At 54.0% G+C, this 15,411-nt stretch overlaps 1 protein-coding gene across 3 annotated transcripts; it reads left to right on the forward strand.

The window, feature by feature from the left end:
* Positions 1-742: 742 nt before the first annotated feature.
* On the forward strand, positions 743-14,685 carry FCER2 (Fc epsilon receptor II). Of its 3 annotated transcripts, none has more exons than XM_017879958.1 (11): positions 743-872; positions 3,042-3,155; positions 4,042-4,155; positions 4,486-4,539; positions 5,309-5,371; positions 5,599-5,661; positions 5,822-5,884; positions 6,003-6,092; positions 12,997-13,148; positions 13,289-13,395; positions 14,114-14,685. In XM_017879958.1, the coding sequence occupies exons 2-11, from the start codon at positions 3,134-3,136 to the stop codon at positions 14,349-14,351; spliced, it is 966 nt and encodes a 321-aa protein (XP_017735447.1). In that variant the 5' UTR covers positions 743-872; positions 3,042-3,133; the 3' UTR covers positions 14,352-14,685. The 3 variants fall into 3 exon arrangements, with proteins under 3 accessions (XP_017735447.1, XP_017735448.1, XP_017735449.1); XM_017879959.1 differs by having other exon boundaries at positions 743-868; XM_017879960.1 differs by lacking the exons at positions 743-872; positions 3,042-3,155 and adding an exon at positions 3,427-3,519.
* The last annotated feature ends 726 nt before the right edge of the window (positions 14,686-15,411 follow it).

Raw genomic sequence — 15,411 nt, forward strand, 5'->3', positions numbered from 1 at the left:
TTTTTGAGATGGAGTTTCGTTCTTGTTGCCCAGGCTGGAATGCAATGGCACGATCTCGGCTCACTGCAACCTCCGCCTCCCGGGTTCAAGTGATCCTCCCGCCTCAGCCTCCCAAAGTGCTGGGATTACAGATGTGAGCCACCATGCCCAGCCAAAATTGTCCATATTTGACCTGAATATTATCTCATGTATCTTTCTTTTTCCCCCTTCTCTCCTTCCCTCCTGCTCCTCCTTCTCCTTCTCCTTCCTTCTGTCTTTTTCTTCCCTTCCTCTGCCTGTCTCTCCTCTTCCCTTTTTTCTTACTGGGACTCAAACTTGGGACATTTGACCTGGGAGCCTATTTGCTCAATCATCAAGAGACATAATCTCATAGTGGGGTGTCTGCTGGTAAGTGTTGGCTGCCAGGATCCAAACTCCAGGCCGTCCTTCTAACCCAAGAGGTCCTGCCTCTGCCTAGAGCCTTCCATGGCTCCCCAGGGTCCTCTGTGATCGGCCATAGTGGTATAATGATTCCGTGTGGAATAACCCTGGTTCAAATCTTGATGCTACCGCTCACCTCCTTCAGCCTTGTGGGAACTTGCTGCTTAACAGCTCTGGTTTTCACCCGATTCTCTTACCTGAGAAATGGAGATAATAATAACACGGACTTCACCGGGGTGTGGGGAGCACCAGGAGAGGCCATGCGTGTAATGTTATCCGGACGGCAACTTATATTTAGGTCTATGAAAATAGAAGCTGTCAGTGGCTCTACTTTCAGAAGAAAGTGTCTTTCTTCCTGCTTAAACCTCTGTCCCTGACGGTCCCTGCCAATCTCTCTGGTCGACCCCAACACACTAGGAGGACAGACACAGGCTCCAAACTCCACTAAGTGAGTACGTATCTGTGTGTGTCGGGGGTTGGCCATGGGAAGTGGAGATCGAAGCGCCCTTGGAAAAAAATGACCTTTGGCTGAGCCTCAAGGGATGAGCAGGAGGAGGTCACAGCCAGAGAAGGGAGGTGGTAGGCGGTGGGAGTGGGGGTGGGGGCCGCATTGTGGACAGAATCTCGAGGCATTCGGGTCCCTGATTTGGGGAAGTGAAAACAGGCCATCTGGTCTGAGATGAGCTTGGTGAGTGTGCTGGGCCGATCATAGAGGGCCCTGGGGAGCCATGGAAGGCTCTAGGCAAAGGCAGGAGCTTTTGGGTTAGAAGGACGGTCTGGAGTTGGGATCCTGCCAACCGGCACTCACCCGTAGATACCCCACTATGAGATTCTGTCTGCGGATGATTGAGCAAATAGGCTCCCAGGTCAAGTGTCCCGGGTTTGAGTCTTAGTCCCACCATTGCGTGATGGGGATAAATCACTTACCCTCTTGGTACCTGTGTTCCATTGAGAGAGGCCCCACAGAATGAGGACACTCCCCCAGCATCCTGCTAGTAGATTTACTGAGCACCTACTGTGTGCTGTTGCTTTGAATAGTCCCAATTAACAGATGAGCAAACTGAGCTGCTCGTCCAGGGAGAAGCCAGGACTCAGGCTCAGGTCTGTCTGGCTGCCTCCGTGGACACTCCCAGTCCCAGAATGGTGACACCTCTGGGTTCCTCTCACGATGTCAAAAGGGCCAGCTTGAGCTGCAGCTAATCAGAGCCTGGCCGCCCCACACCCCACCTCCCTGAGGCTCCGAGAGAAGGGACTTGCCTACAGTCAGGCAGCGAAAGAAGGTAGCCAGTGACCTCCAGACCTAAAAGACCCCAAGTTCCATGCTCCTCAGCACATACTAGATGCTTTAAAGTCAGAGGACTTGGTCAGGTGCAATGGCTTAAGCCTGTAATCCCAGCACTTTGGGAGGCTGAAGCGGGCAGATCACCTGAGGTCAGGAATTCGAGACCAGCCTGATCCATATGGCAAAACCCTGTCTCTACTAAAATACAAAAATTAGCCAGGTGTGGTGGTGGGCGTCTGTAATCCTAGCTGCTTGGGAGGCTAAGAGAGGATAATTGCTTGAACCCGGGAGGTAGAGGTTGCAGTAAGCCAAGATGGTGCCACTGCACTCCAGCCTGGGCAACAGAGTAAGACTCCATCTCAAAAAATTAAAAAAATATGCCATGCACAGTGGCTCACGCCTGTAATTCCTGCACTTTGGGAGCCTGAGGTGGGTGGATCACGAGGTCAGGAGTTTGAGACCAGCCTGGCCAACATAGTGAAACCCCGTCTCTACTAAAAATACAAAAATTAGCCTGGTGTGGTGGCATGCACCTGTAGTCCCAGCTACTAGGGAGGCTGAGGCAGGAGAATCGTTCAAACCCAGGAGGCGGAGGTTGCAGTGAGCTGAGATCGTGCCCCTGCACTCCAGCCTGGGCAAGAGAGTGAGACTCCATTTCAAAAAATACATAAATAAACAAATAAATAAATAAAGTCAGAGCACTTTACAGATGCCCTGGGGACACTGGCAGAGGAGAAGGCTGAGGCCTGGGTTATGGGCTCTTAGCATTTCCCAGTGGGACGTGGCTAAGAGTAGATGCTTCATAAACGTTTAGAATCTGAAGACCCACTGCGCACAGCCCCGCACCAAAAGCCTCAGGTATGCTGTGATCTCATTGGATCCTATCTTGGCCTCATGAGTTGGGTGCTGTCATCAGCTCATTTTACAGAGGGGAAAACTGAGGCTGAATCCTCGGCTGAGGGTGCACAGGCAAGGCAATTATAATAAAAGGTGGTGATATTTTTAGCACAGATCACCAACCCACAGTATAGGTGTTCTCAGTATCATCATTTTACGAATGAGGAAAGAAGTTTCCAGGTTAATTAAGCCATTTGTCAAGATCTCATGGGTGCACCTGCTGTGTAGCTCAAGTGTGATGGACTCTGGGGGTGCCCCACTTCTGATGTCAGGCTGCTCTCTCTCCACACCAGCTGTGTCTCCCCGTTAACTACGCTAGTGAGTCCAGATTGTAGACTAACCAAAATCAGCAGATAGTCACTGAGTCCCCCTAAGTCCCAGATGCTACCCTGCGCTGGCAACTAAGGTTTGACGCCTCACCCTAACCATCATTAAAACCCAGATCCCGGCCGGAGCTGTGATTGTGCCCGCTGAGTGGACTGCGTTGTCAGGGAGTAAGTGCCCCATCTTCGGGAGAATCCAAGGAGGACCGCCATGGAGGAAGGTCAATATTCAGGTAGGAGGACTCTCTGGTTCTAACACTGGCAGAAGCAATGACCCTTACCTACTGCCTTTCACCCAGGAGAGAAGGGGGGCTCCCCAGTCCCTCTCTGGAAAAGAGGTGAATTTCTGAGAAAGTGACTGGTATGAGTAAGGAGGTGAGGCCGGACTGACTTTCCTGGTGCAGAGCCAGGAAGGAGTGGAAAATTGAGGGCCCCTCCTTTTTTTGACTCAACACCCTCCTAACAAAAAAAGAAAAAGAAAGAGAAAAAAACCAAACGGCTCCAGCTAGGAAGCTGGGAGCCCAATAGAGTCAGAGGCCAAGTAGAACAGGAACTTGGAACAAGCAGAATTTAGCATAATGAATCCTCCAAGCCAGGGTGAGTGCAGAGGGCCAGGGGCTTGGGGTGGGACATCCAGATAGACCTTTGGGTGGGGTCTGGGAGAGCTTTGGAGGTCTGGATGTTGGATGACACCTGGGAAAGAGGCTGGGGAGTGGCTCCGATGTTGGGGAAGAACTGGGACTCAGTGTCCTGGTTTTAGGGAAGGGACTCTGGGTTGGGGACAGGTGCAGAGGTATAAGGGTGGGCGCTGGGGGTCAGAGGGGAAGGAAAAAGCAGGAACTGGTCTTCTGGAAGTAAGGCTGGGGGTCTGGCATTGGTTGTGGGGACTGAGGGAGTCTTAGCTCTTGGTCCCAGATCTGTCTCTGTGGACAGTGACCCAGATCTAAGTCAGGTAAGGAAGCTGTGCAAATGGAGCTAGGGGTCCACTGAGACCCTCTGCTTCAGTGTGGGCTCTGGACAGGCTCCCAGGTTGTTGGGGGCTCTGGGTAATGGGGAGACAGACAGGGCCAGTGTCCAGTTTCGCCCTGCACCCATAGTCAGTCCCTCCACCCCTGGCAGAGATCGAGGAGCTTCCCAGGAAGCGGTGTTGCAGGCGCGGAACTCAGATCGTGCTGCTGGGGCTGGTGACCGCTGCTCTGTGGGCCGGGCTGCTGACTCTCCTTCTCCTGTGGCGTGAGGACATCCCCAGCCCCATATGGTCCCCGCAACTCATGGGGCTCTTCTGTGTTCCTTCCCACATCCCCATCTCAGAGCCTGGGGAGCCCAACGCACCTTTGAAAGCCCAATTCTCCCATCCTTCCTTCCACCTTGGCACTGCCAGCCCTTTCCCATGCCCCACTCCCCAGAGCCCGTCACCCCCAACCCAGCATCCCTGTCCTCCATCCTTTCAGCACCTCCATGGCTTATACCCAAGACCTCCATCCCCAGCTGGGAGATAGGGTGCAGGCAGGTGGGGGTACTGACAATCCCCACTCTCTACTCCTCTTCTCTCCCCCTCCCCAGACTGGGACACCACACAGACTGTAAAACAGCTGGAAGAGAGGGCTGCCCGGAACGGTAGGAAGGGGTCAAGGTGGAGGTGGGAGGGGGCAGTGAGGGTTAGGACGCCCAGCTCTCATCCCGCTCCTCTCTGAGCCTCAGTGTCCCCTCGCTAAGGAACTGAAGGTCAGCCTAAGTTGATCCCTGTCCTAGGGAAGGTGGGGACCCAGGGAAGCTTGGAAAAATGCCTGATAGCATCTTAATACAGATGCTCTTCTGCTTGCAATGGGGTTATGTCCCCGTAAGCCCATAGTACGTTAAAAATAGTGTAAGTTAAAACTGTGTGGCTGGCTAAAGGCTTTGGCTCCCTACCACTGCCCAGAATTGCAAGAGAAGTAAGGTTTCCACTAAATGCATATTGGTTTCAGACCATTGTAAAGTCGAGCCATTGTAACTCGAGCTATTGTAAGTTGAGCCATTGTAAGTCGGGCAGCCTTAAGCATCTGTAGCATAAGGAGTTTGTAACTGCTTTGTGCCTCCATTTCCTCGTCTGTAAAATGGGCATAATTTTAGTGCCATGAGACAGAAACAAGCTCTAAGATTTGTGAAGTGTTCTGATAGTTGCCTACTGCTTTTATAGTTAATCCTGGGTGAGGGAAAGGTACAGAGGTTCATTATATTCTTGCATATACCTTCCTGAGTACACTCCTGCTGCCCCAGTAAATGAACAAACAGCAACAGCAGCTGTTGTGACTATGTGAGAGGGTCCCTGAGCCTGGGGCATGGGCGGGGTCCAAGGACCTGCCTTTGAGGTTCCTGGGATATCTCTTCTCTCCCGCCGCTCCAGTCTCTCAAGTTTCCAAGAACTTGGAAAGACACCACGGTGACCAGATGGCGCAAAAATCCCAGTGTGAGTGACCCCTGCAGTGGGGATTGCAGGGGGGAAAGGCGAGGGGGTCTTGGATGACTTCCTGGACCCAGAGCATTAAGACTCATTGTACCCCACCCCCAACGCCCGGGAACTGCAAACTGAGCAGGTGGCTTTAAGAACCCAGGCAGAGGCCAGGGGATGGGTAGGGGTACATGGGGGAGACAGTGAGGACCTGCTGACCACAAAGCCCCCTCCCCTGCAAACAGCCACGCAGATTTGGCAGGACCTGGAGGAACTTCGAGCTGAACAGCAGAGATTGAAATCTCAGGGTGAGAGACTGGGATCGGGGGTATGGAGCCAGATTGAGTGGGAAGGAGGGAGTGTCTCGGAGCTCTGGGGAACCGTGAGGCTGAGGGGCCAGGCTTGGCGGGTGCCCTTGGCCTGTACACATCCTCCCTGAGACCAGCCCTGTGCTCCTACACACAACAGACTCGGAGCTGTCCTGGAACCTGAACGGGCTTCAAGCAGATCTGAGCAGCTTCAAGTCCCAGGGTGAGGCTTGGGAGGGGATGGGGCAGTGGGGGAGGGGATGGGGCAGTGGGAGAGGGAACGGACAAGGAGGGGGCCTGCCAGTCGGTCTCTGAGCACCACCCCCTGTCGAATCCCCAAGAATTGAACGAGAGGAACGCAGCTTCAGATTTGCTGGAAAGACTCCGGGAGGAGGTGATGAAGCTACGGATGGAGCTGCAGGTGTCCAATGGTGAGTGTGTGAGTCTCGGCTCAGGATGGCGCGTGACCGCACCAGGGGCTCGGGTGTGTTGGCAAACGTGAATGACAGCACGCGTATGTGACGTGAGGCAGCATGTCTATACATTTGTGTGACCCAAGTGTCATCAGGGGGACACAAAGCACGGGGTAGGGAGTGTGCTTGGATGCAAGGCAGAAGTGTGCGTGACGACAGAAATAGGACTAGGTTTCCGATGGGGCAGGACACATGGGGCATACATAAAACACCCTTATTTTATTTTTTAAGAGAAGGGTTCTTAGCTGGGCGCGGTGGCTCGCACCTGTAATCTCAGCATTTTGAGAGGCCGAGGTGGGTGGATCATGTGAGTTCAGGAGCTCGAGACCAGCCTGACCAATGTGGTGAAACCCCGTCTCTACTAAAAATACAAAAATTAAGCCGGCGCGGTGGCTCACGCCTGGGATCCCAGCACTTTGGGAGGTCAAGGCAGGTGGATTATTTGAGGTCAGGAGTTCGAGACCAGTCTGACCAACATGATAAAACCCCCATCTCTAATAAAACTACAAAAATTAGCTGGGTGTAGTGGCACGCTCCTGTAGTCCCAGGTACTCAGGAGGCTGAGACAGGGAGAATTGCTTGAACCCGGGAGGTGGAGATTGCAGTGAGCCGAGATCGCGCCACTGCACTGCAGGATGGCAACAGAGCGAGACTCCATCTCAATAAAAATTAAAAAAAAATTAGCCAGGCGTGGTGGCGGACATTCATAATCCCAGCTACTTGGGAGGCTGAGGCACAAGAATTGCTTGAACCTGGGAGGCAGAGGTTGCAGTGAGCCGAGATCATGCTTTCTTTGCACCACTGCACTCCAGCCTCGGCAACAAAACGAGACTCTGTCTCAAAAAAAAAAAAAGAGGTGGAGTCTTGCTCTTTTGCCCAGGCTGAAATGCAGTGGTGCAATCATAGTTTACTGCAACCTCCAACTCCTGGGCTCAAGCGATCCTCCCACCTCAGCTTCCAGAGTAGCTGAGACTACAAGTGTGTGCCACCACACCAGGCTAATTTTTTTATTTTCCTGTAGCCATGGGGTCTCCCTATGTTACCCAGGTTGGTCTTGAACTCCTGGACTCCAGCGATCCTTCTGCCTCAGTCTCCCAAAGTGCTGGGATTACAGGCATGAGTCATTGCACCTGGCCCTAGCTAATTTTTTTATTTTTTGTAGCAACAGGATCTTGCTATGTTGCCCAGGCTGTTCCTGAACTCCTGGGCTCCAGCAATCCTCTTGCCTCCACCTCCCAAAATGCTGAGATTACAGGCATGAGCCATCTTGCCTGGCAGGAATGCCCTTTCTGATTCCAACTGAGTCCTTTCACAGATTTGGAGGCTCCTACAATTTTTTTTCTCTTCTGGGTTAAAGCAGTGCAGTGTTGACCCTAGCTGGGATCTCCCTGCTGTTGTCCTCTGCCTGATGTACCCCAGTGAGGAGTCATTAGTAGGATTCCCACGCACACGGCCCTCCTGGTAGATTGACCAGGTCAGGGAGCTGGACAGGGGTACCGTCTGCCGTGATGAGATAATGGAGATGGTGGCCTCTTTCCCAGGGGTGGCAGTAATGGAGGCAGTGTTGACCCCAGGAGGCTAGCAGGCTGCAGAGAGAGCAGACATTCAGTCACTGTACCCTTAAGGTGGGGTAGGGACCAGGTGCACTGGCTCACGCCTGTAATCCCAGCACTTTGGGAGGCCGAGGCAGGAGGAGCACTTGAGTCCAGGAGTTTAAGACCAGCCTAGGCAACACAGCCAAATCCTGCCTCAACAAAAACATGAAAAACTTAGCCAGATGTGGTGATGTGTACCTGTAGTCTCATCTACTCGGGAGGCTGAGGTGGGAGGATCACTTGAGCCCAGGAGTTTGAGGCTGCGGTGAGCTAGGATTGAGCCCCTGCACTCCAGCCTGGGCAACAGAGTAGGACCTTGCCTCTAAAGAAAAAAAAAATGTTAATGCGGGGTGGGAACCGGGGTTTTACAGCCCTACCATTCCCCCAGCCAATGCCCCCACCCTTGATTTTTGGTCTTTGACCTCTGGGAAGCCCCAGCTGTCCTAACTGGGGCAGAGAAGAGGAAGTTTCTGCGCTTGGTGTGACGGAGTCCCGTCCCCTGGGATGTGAGCCGGAGTCCCGTCCCCGGGATGTGAGCCGGAGTCCCGTCCCCCGGGATGTGAGCCGGAGTCCCGTCCCCCGGGATGTGAGCCGGAGTCCCGTCCCCCGGGATGTGAGCCGGAGTCCCGTCCCCCGGGATGTGAGCCGGAGTCCCGTCCCCCGGGATGTGAGCCGGAGTCCCGTCCCCCGGGATGTGAGCCGGAGTCCCGTCCCCCGGGATGTGAGCCGGAGTCCCGTCCCCCGGGATGTGAGCCGGAGTCCCGTCCCCCGGGATGTGAGCCGGAGTCCCGTCCCCCGGGATGTGAGCCGGAGTCCCGTCCCCCGGGATGTGAGCCGGAGTCCCGTCCCCCGGGATGTGAGCCGGAGTCCCGTCCCCCGGGATGTGAGCCGGAGTCCCGTCCCCCGGGATGTGAGCCGGAGTCCCGTCCCCCGGGATGTGAGCCGGAGTCCCGTCCCCCGGGATGTGAGCCGGAGTCCCGTCCCCCGGGATGTGAGCCGGAGTCCCGTCCCCCGGGATGTGAGCTGGAGTCCCGTCCCCTGGGATGTGAGCTGGAGTCCCGTCCTCCGGGATGTGAGCTGGCTTTGGGAATCCCAGCCAGAAACCTCAGTGTGGTCCCTCAGGGAGAGGCGCAGGGGAAGAGTACTCTGGACCACGACTACTTCTGACAGCTCACCTCCTAATTCTTCCGCAGTCCCTGAAGTCTCCCCCAAATCCAGCCCCACAGCCTGGGATCTGAGCCCGGCTGAGGTTGTCTCTGGGTGACTGTGTAACAACCAACCAAGACACCTCCCCCCGAAGTTTTCTTTAAGGGCTCAGAAATGTCCTCTTCCTGGTTTTGGGGGTTTGGGTTTTTGTTGTTTTTGTTGTCGTTTAGATTCAGGGCCTGGTTCTGTCACCAAGGCTGGAGTGCAGTGGCACAATCATGGCTCACTATGGCCTCAAACTCCTGGGGTCCAGTGATCCTCTTGTCTTGGCCTCCCAAATCACTGGGATTACAAGTACGAGCCTCTGCCCCTGGCCACCTCTTCCTGTTTTAACGCTGTACCTCCAGAGGACTGAGTACTGGTTACCATTGCATGGGTGAGAAGCAATCCGACTCAAGCTACTGCAGACCCTAAGCCCCTTAGAAGAATCTGACCACGTGAGGGTGGGCACAGTGGCTCACGCCTGTAATCCCAGCACTTTGGGAGGCTGAGGCAGGTGGATCACCTGAGGTCAGGAGTTCGAGACCAGCGTGACCAACATGGTGAAACCCCGTTTCTACTAAAAATACAAACATTAGCCGAGCGTGGTGGTAGACGCCTGTAGTCCCAACTACTCGGGAGGCTGAGGCAGGAGAATCGCTTGAACCCAGGAGGTGGAGGTTGCAGTGAGCCGAGATAGCACCACTGCATTCCAGCCTGGGAGACAGAGCAAGACTCTGTCTGAAAACAAAACAAAACAAAAAACAAAAAACATCTGACCACGTGTAGTGGAACCCTCCCTACATATCACTGTAGGAAAACCGACTTTCTTAAAGCAGGTTTTTGCTATGTTGCCCAGGCTAGTCTCAAACTCCTGGGCTCAAGCGATCCTCCTGCCTCAGCCTCCCAAGTAGCTAGGATTACAGGTGCCCACCACTGCTGAAAATCTATTTTGAAGCAAGAAAGATTTGATCCAGTAAGAGTGGGTTTGACCTCCCACCTGGGAGGTGATAGCAACAATGTCTGGGAGTCTCCTTGGGGTGGAGGGAAGGGGAGAAAGAGACCATATTGAAGGATTGTGGGACCTCGTCTTACAATCCCATTGGCTTTTCTGACCAAAGCCTCCCACTGGAAGAAAATCATTTCAATTTCCCAGACATTGACTAAGAGTGCTGATTTGGGGGGTACTGCCAGGGATGATGACCAGGGCTGTTGGTGGGGATGGTGCTTCGGGAAAGTAATCGCTGGTGGACTTGGCCACAGCACTGGTTTTGCTGTTAGTGCTGGTGATGAAGACATGGTTGGTGTGGTTGGTAAAGATGGTGTTGGCTGTGGTGTGGGTGGTGGAGATAAGTCACTGCTGGTGGTGGGTGCCTCTGGTAATGATATCAGTGATTAAGGTGTTGCTGACCTTGGAGGCGTCTGTTGGTGGTTGAAGTGCTGCTGGCCATGAGGTGTCTGTCATGATGTGGTTGGTGGCTGAGGCACTGTTGGCCATGAGGTGTTTGTGCTGATGATGGTGGTTGAAGTGTTGTTGGATATGAATGTGTTTGTGGTGACCGTGATGGTGGCTGACTTGCTGCTGACCATGGTGCTGGTGATTGAAGTACTGCTGGCCATGGATGTACTGATGGTAATGGTGTCAGCACTTGAAGCACTGATGGTCAAGAGTATATTTATAATGATGGTGTTGGTGGTTGAACTGCTTCTGGCCATGAAGTGTTTGTGGTGACTTTGGCATCAGCTGAGGTGTTGCTAACCATAAGGTGTTGATGGCGATAGTGTTTGTGATTGGCGTGCTGCTGGCTGTAAGGCGTTTGTGGTGACAGTGTTAGTGGTTTATGTGTTGTTGGATATGAATGCATTCATGGCAATGATGTTGGTAGTTGATGTGTTGTTGGACATGAATGTGTTTGTGGCGATGGTGTTGGTAGTTGATGTGTTGATGGACATGAATGTGTTTGCGATGATGATGTTGGCAGTTGATGTGTTGATGGATGTGAATATGTTCGTGGTGCTTGTGTTGGTAGTTGATGTGTTGATGGACATGAATGTGTTCGTGGCGCTGGTGTTGGTAGTTGATGTGCTGACGGACATGAATGTGTTCGTGGCGCTGGTGTTGGTAGTTGATGTGCTGACGGACGTGAATGTGTTCGTGGCACTGGTGTTGGTAGCTGATGTGCTGACGGACGTGAATGTGTTCGTGGCGATGGTGTTGGTAGTTGATGTGCTGACGGACGTGAATGTGTTTGTGGCGATGGTGTTGGTAGTTGATGTGCTGACGGATGTGAATGTGTTTGTGGTGATGGTGTTGGTAGTTGATGTGTTGATGGACGTGAATGCATTTGTGGTGATAGTGCTGGTGGTTGAGGTGCTTCTAGTTGTGAGGTATTTGTGGTGACAGTGTTTGCGGTTGCAGTGTTACTGGCTGTGGAACTGGTGATGTGGTCATGGTGTTGGTGATTGGGGTGTTGCTGGCTATGGGTGTATTTATGGTGATGATGTTGGTGACTGATGTTCAGCTGGCTGTGAGGCATTTGTGATGATGGTGTTGGTGGCATTTTTGGCCATGTGCTATTTGTGGTGCTGGTGTTGGTGGTTGAAGTGCTCCTGGCATGAGGCGTTTGAGGTGATGAGGGTGGTCAAAGTGCTGTTGGCAATGGTGCTTGTGGCTGAGGTGCTGCTGGCTGTGGAACTGGGATGTGGTGGTAATGTTGGGGATTGAAGTGTTGCTCACCATGGATGGATTGATGGTGATGTTGGTGGCAGTTGAGGCACTTCTAACTAGGGTGTTGATGGCGATGGTGTTAGCGATTGCTGCTCTGCTCACTGTGAAGCATTTGTGGTGATGGGATTTGTGGCCGAGGTGCTACTGGCTGTGGAGCTGGTGATGTGGTCATGGCGTTGGTGATTGAAGAGTTCCCAAGCCATGGTGGATTTAAGGTGATGAGAATGACAATTGAAGGGCTGCTGGCCATGGTGGTGCTTGTGGCGATGGTGGTTTAAGTGTTGTTGGATATGAATGCGTTTCCGGTCATGGTGTTGATGGTTGAGGGGCTTCTAGCTGTGAGGTGTCTGTGGTGATGACAGTGGTTGAACTATTGTTGGATATGAATGTGTCTGTGGTCATGGTGTTGATGGTTCAAGGATTTCTAGCTGTGAGGTGTCTGTGGTGATGACGGTGGTTGAAATATTATTGGGCCAGGTGCGGTGGCTGACGCCTGTAATCCCAACACTTTGGGAGGCTGAGGCAGGCAGATCACCTGAGGTCAGGAGTTCGAGACCAGCCTGACCAACATCGTGAAACCCCGCCTCTACCAAAAATACAAAAATTAGCAGGGCATGGTGATGGGCACCTGTAATCCCAGCTACTCAGGATACTGAGGCAGGAGAACCGCTTGAACCCAGGAGGCAGAGCTTGCAGTGAGCCAAGATCACGCCTCTGCACTCTAGCCTGGGCAACAGAGCGAGACTCTGTCTCAAAAAAAACAGAAAGAAAGAAAAAGAAATATTACTGGACATGAGTGTGTTTGTGGCCATGGTGTTGATGGTGAGGGGCCTCTAGCTGTGAGGTGTCTGTGCTGATAACGGTGGTTGAAGTGTTGCTGGACATGAATGCGTTTGTGGTGATGGTGCTGGTGGTTGAGGAACCTCTAGCTGGGAGGTGTCTGTGGTGATGACAGTGGTTGAAGTGTTGTTGGACGAGAGTGTGTTTGTGGCATGGTGTTGACCATGTTGGACCTGAATGTGTGGTGACAGTGTTGGTGCTTGTGTTGCTTCTGGCCATGAGGTGTTTGTGGAGATGCTGACGGTGGTTGAGGTGTTGATGGTCGACACCGTGCTCTGCTAACCGTGAAGGTGTTTGTGGCCATGGTGGCTGAGGTGCTTCTGCTATGGAACTGGTCGGCATCACAGCTCCAGCAAAGAACAGAACCCAGGAGGCCATCTGTTAGGCCCTGCGGTGCGTCTGCTTTTAGCCGGAACCCCAGGAGTGGCCCTAGGAGAGGCACCGCCACCTACTCCGCCCAGGGTGCCCATGGCACCTCCCTTGGCACCACGCCTGAGCCTCTTCTCCACCCCAGGCTTTGTGTGCAACATGTGCCCTGAAAAGTGGATCAATTTCCAACGGAAGTGCTACTACTTCGGCAAGGGCACCAAGCAGTGGCTCCACGCCCGGTACGCCTGTGAGGACATGGAAGGGCAGCTGGTCAGCATCCACAGCCCGGAGGAGCAGGTGGGCCCGGGCTCTGCAGAGGTGGTGGGCAGCACGGTGAAGGTGGAGGGACCCCCCCCCAACTCTACCCAACCTCTCGAAGTGGGCTGGAAGGCCCCGGGCACATGTCTTCAGTCCTCCAGCCCCGTCCTGCCCCCCAGGACTTCCTGACCAAGCATGCCAGCCACACCGGCTCCTGGATTGGCCTTCGGAACTTGAACCTGAAGGGGGAGTTTATCTGGGTGGATGGGAGCCCCGTGGACTACAGGTGAGGAGGGGGCCTCTGGGATCCAGGGGAGGAGGCGGAAATACGGTGGCGGGAGGAGCTCCCTGAATAAACTGCACCGGGAAACGGGTGAGGGCTCAGAGAGAAGGGTCGGTAAGGGTGCAGGGGAGGAGGACGATGCCAGTGGGGGTGGGGGCACCTGGCCAAGGCTTCTCTGACCTGGAGGAGGAGATATAGAGGAAGGGGCACAGATTAGAAGGGTGAGTCTTGGCCAGGCAGGGTGGCTCTTGCCTGTCATCCCAGCACTATGGGAGGCCGAGGTGGGTGGATCACCTGCCAGGAGTTCAAGACCAGCCTGGTCAACATGGCGAAAACCCTCTCTACTAAAAATACAAAAATTAGCCAGACATGGTGGTGGGCGCCTGTAGTCCCAGCTATTTGGGAAGCTGAGGCAGGAGAATCACTTGAACCCAGGAGGTGGAGGTTGCAGTGAGCCGAGATCACGCACTGCACTCCAGCCTGGGCGACAGAGCGATTCTGTCTAAACAACAAAAACAAAAATAAATAAATAAAATAAGGGTGAGTCTTGGGCTACAGGGTATGGGGCACCAAAATGAAGTACAGGTCCCCAGGCACAGACTCAGGATGGGGGAACCTGGGGTGAGAAGGGTGGGTGCAGACTCAGGGCTGTGTCCAGGCTGCGAGGAACTGGGCCCCTTCTCCCTGCCCCATTCCCTGACCCCAAAGCCTTTTGCTCCAGCAACTGGGCTCCAGGGGAGCCCACCAGCCAGAGCCAGGGCAAGGACTGCGTGATGATGCGGGGCTCCAGCCACTGGAACAACGCCTTCTGCGACCGTAAGCTGGGCGCCTGGGTGTGTGACCGGCTGGCCACGTGTGCGCCGCCAGCCAGTGAAGGTTCCACAGAGTCCCTGGGACCCGAATCAAGATCCAGCCCTGACGGCCGCCTGCCCGCCCCTTCTGCCCCTCTCCACTCTTGAGCATGGATACAGCCAGGCCCAGAGTGAGACCCTGAAGACCTCCAACCACAGCCTAAACGCCTCTTTGTGGCTGAAAGATCCCCGTGACATTTTCTGCCACCCAAACAGAGGCAGCTGATACATCTCTGGCTCCTCTGTGGCCCCTGCCTTCCCAGGAATGTCCCCCAACAGCTTCCTCTCCACATGGGAGTGCCCCCAAACACCACCCTCTCCAGATGCAGCCCCATGTCCTCAGCACCCCAGGACCTCAGTACCCCAGCTCAGGTGGCGAGTCCTCCTGTCCAGCCTGCATCAATAAAATGGGGCAATGATGGCCCCCCACATTTGTCTCCTTCTTGGAGGCCTGGCTGGGTCTGGTCTCTGGCTATGGCACGTGGCAGCTGGGAATTCCAGAGTCTGATGCCTGAGACCACCTTTGAAGGTTGGGACATCAGATCTTTGTCCGGGCGTGGTGGCTCATGCCTGTAATTCCAGCACTTTGGGAGGCCAAGGCAGGCAAATCATCTGAGGTCAGGAGTTCGAGACCAGCCTGGCCAACATGGCAAAACTCCAGCTCTATTAAAAACACAAAAATTCGGCCGGGCGCAGTGGCTCATGCCTGTAATCCCAGCACTTTGGGAGGCTGAGGCGGGCAGATCACAAGGTCAGGAGATCGAGGTCATCCTGGCTAACACGGTGAAACCCCGTCTCTACTAAAAATACAAAAAACTAGCCCGGGCGTGGTGGCAGGCGCCTGTAGTCCCAGCTGCTGGGGAGGCTGAGGCAGAAGAATGGCGTGAACCCAGGAGGCGGAGCTTGTAGTGAGCGGAGATTGTGCCACTGCACTCCAGCCTGGGTGACAGAGCGAGACTCCACCTCAAAAAACAAAAAAACAAAAAAATACAAAATACACTGGGCGTGGTGGCACATACCTGTAATCCTAGCTACTCAGGAGGCTGAGGCAGGAGAAGTGCTTGAAACTGGGAGGCGGAGGTTGCAGTGATCCCAGCTTGTGCCACTGCACTCCAGCCTGGGCGACAGAGTGAGCCCCCAACTAAAAAAAAAAAGAAAAAGAAAAAAA

Source organism: Rhinopithecus bieti, unplaced genomic scaffold (genome assembly GCF_001698545.2).
Source record: "Rhinopithecus bieti isolate Rb0 unplaced genomic scaffold, ASM169854v2 scaffold_10589, whole genome shotgun sequence".
NCBI lineage: Eukaryota > Metazoa > Chordata > Mammalia > Primates > Cercopithecidae > Rhinopithecus > Rhinopithecus bieti.

What these genes read in the sequence shown, in the direction of transcription:
- FCER2 (XM_017879958.1), top strand. Translation starts at nt 3,134, where the DNA reads ATGGAGGAAGGTCAATATTCAG. An exon ending in GGAGGAAGGTCAATATTCAG is followed by an intron (nt 3,156 to 4,041) that starts GTAGGAGGACTC and finishes CACCCCTGGCAG; the next exon opens with AGATCGAGGAGCTTCCCAGG. An exon ending in TCCACAGCCCGGAGGAGCAG is followed by an intron (nt 13,149 to 13,288) that starts GTGGGCCCGGGC and finishes CCTGCCCCCCAG; the next exon opens with GACTTCCTGACCAAGCATGC.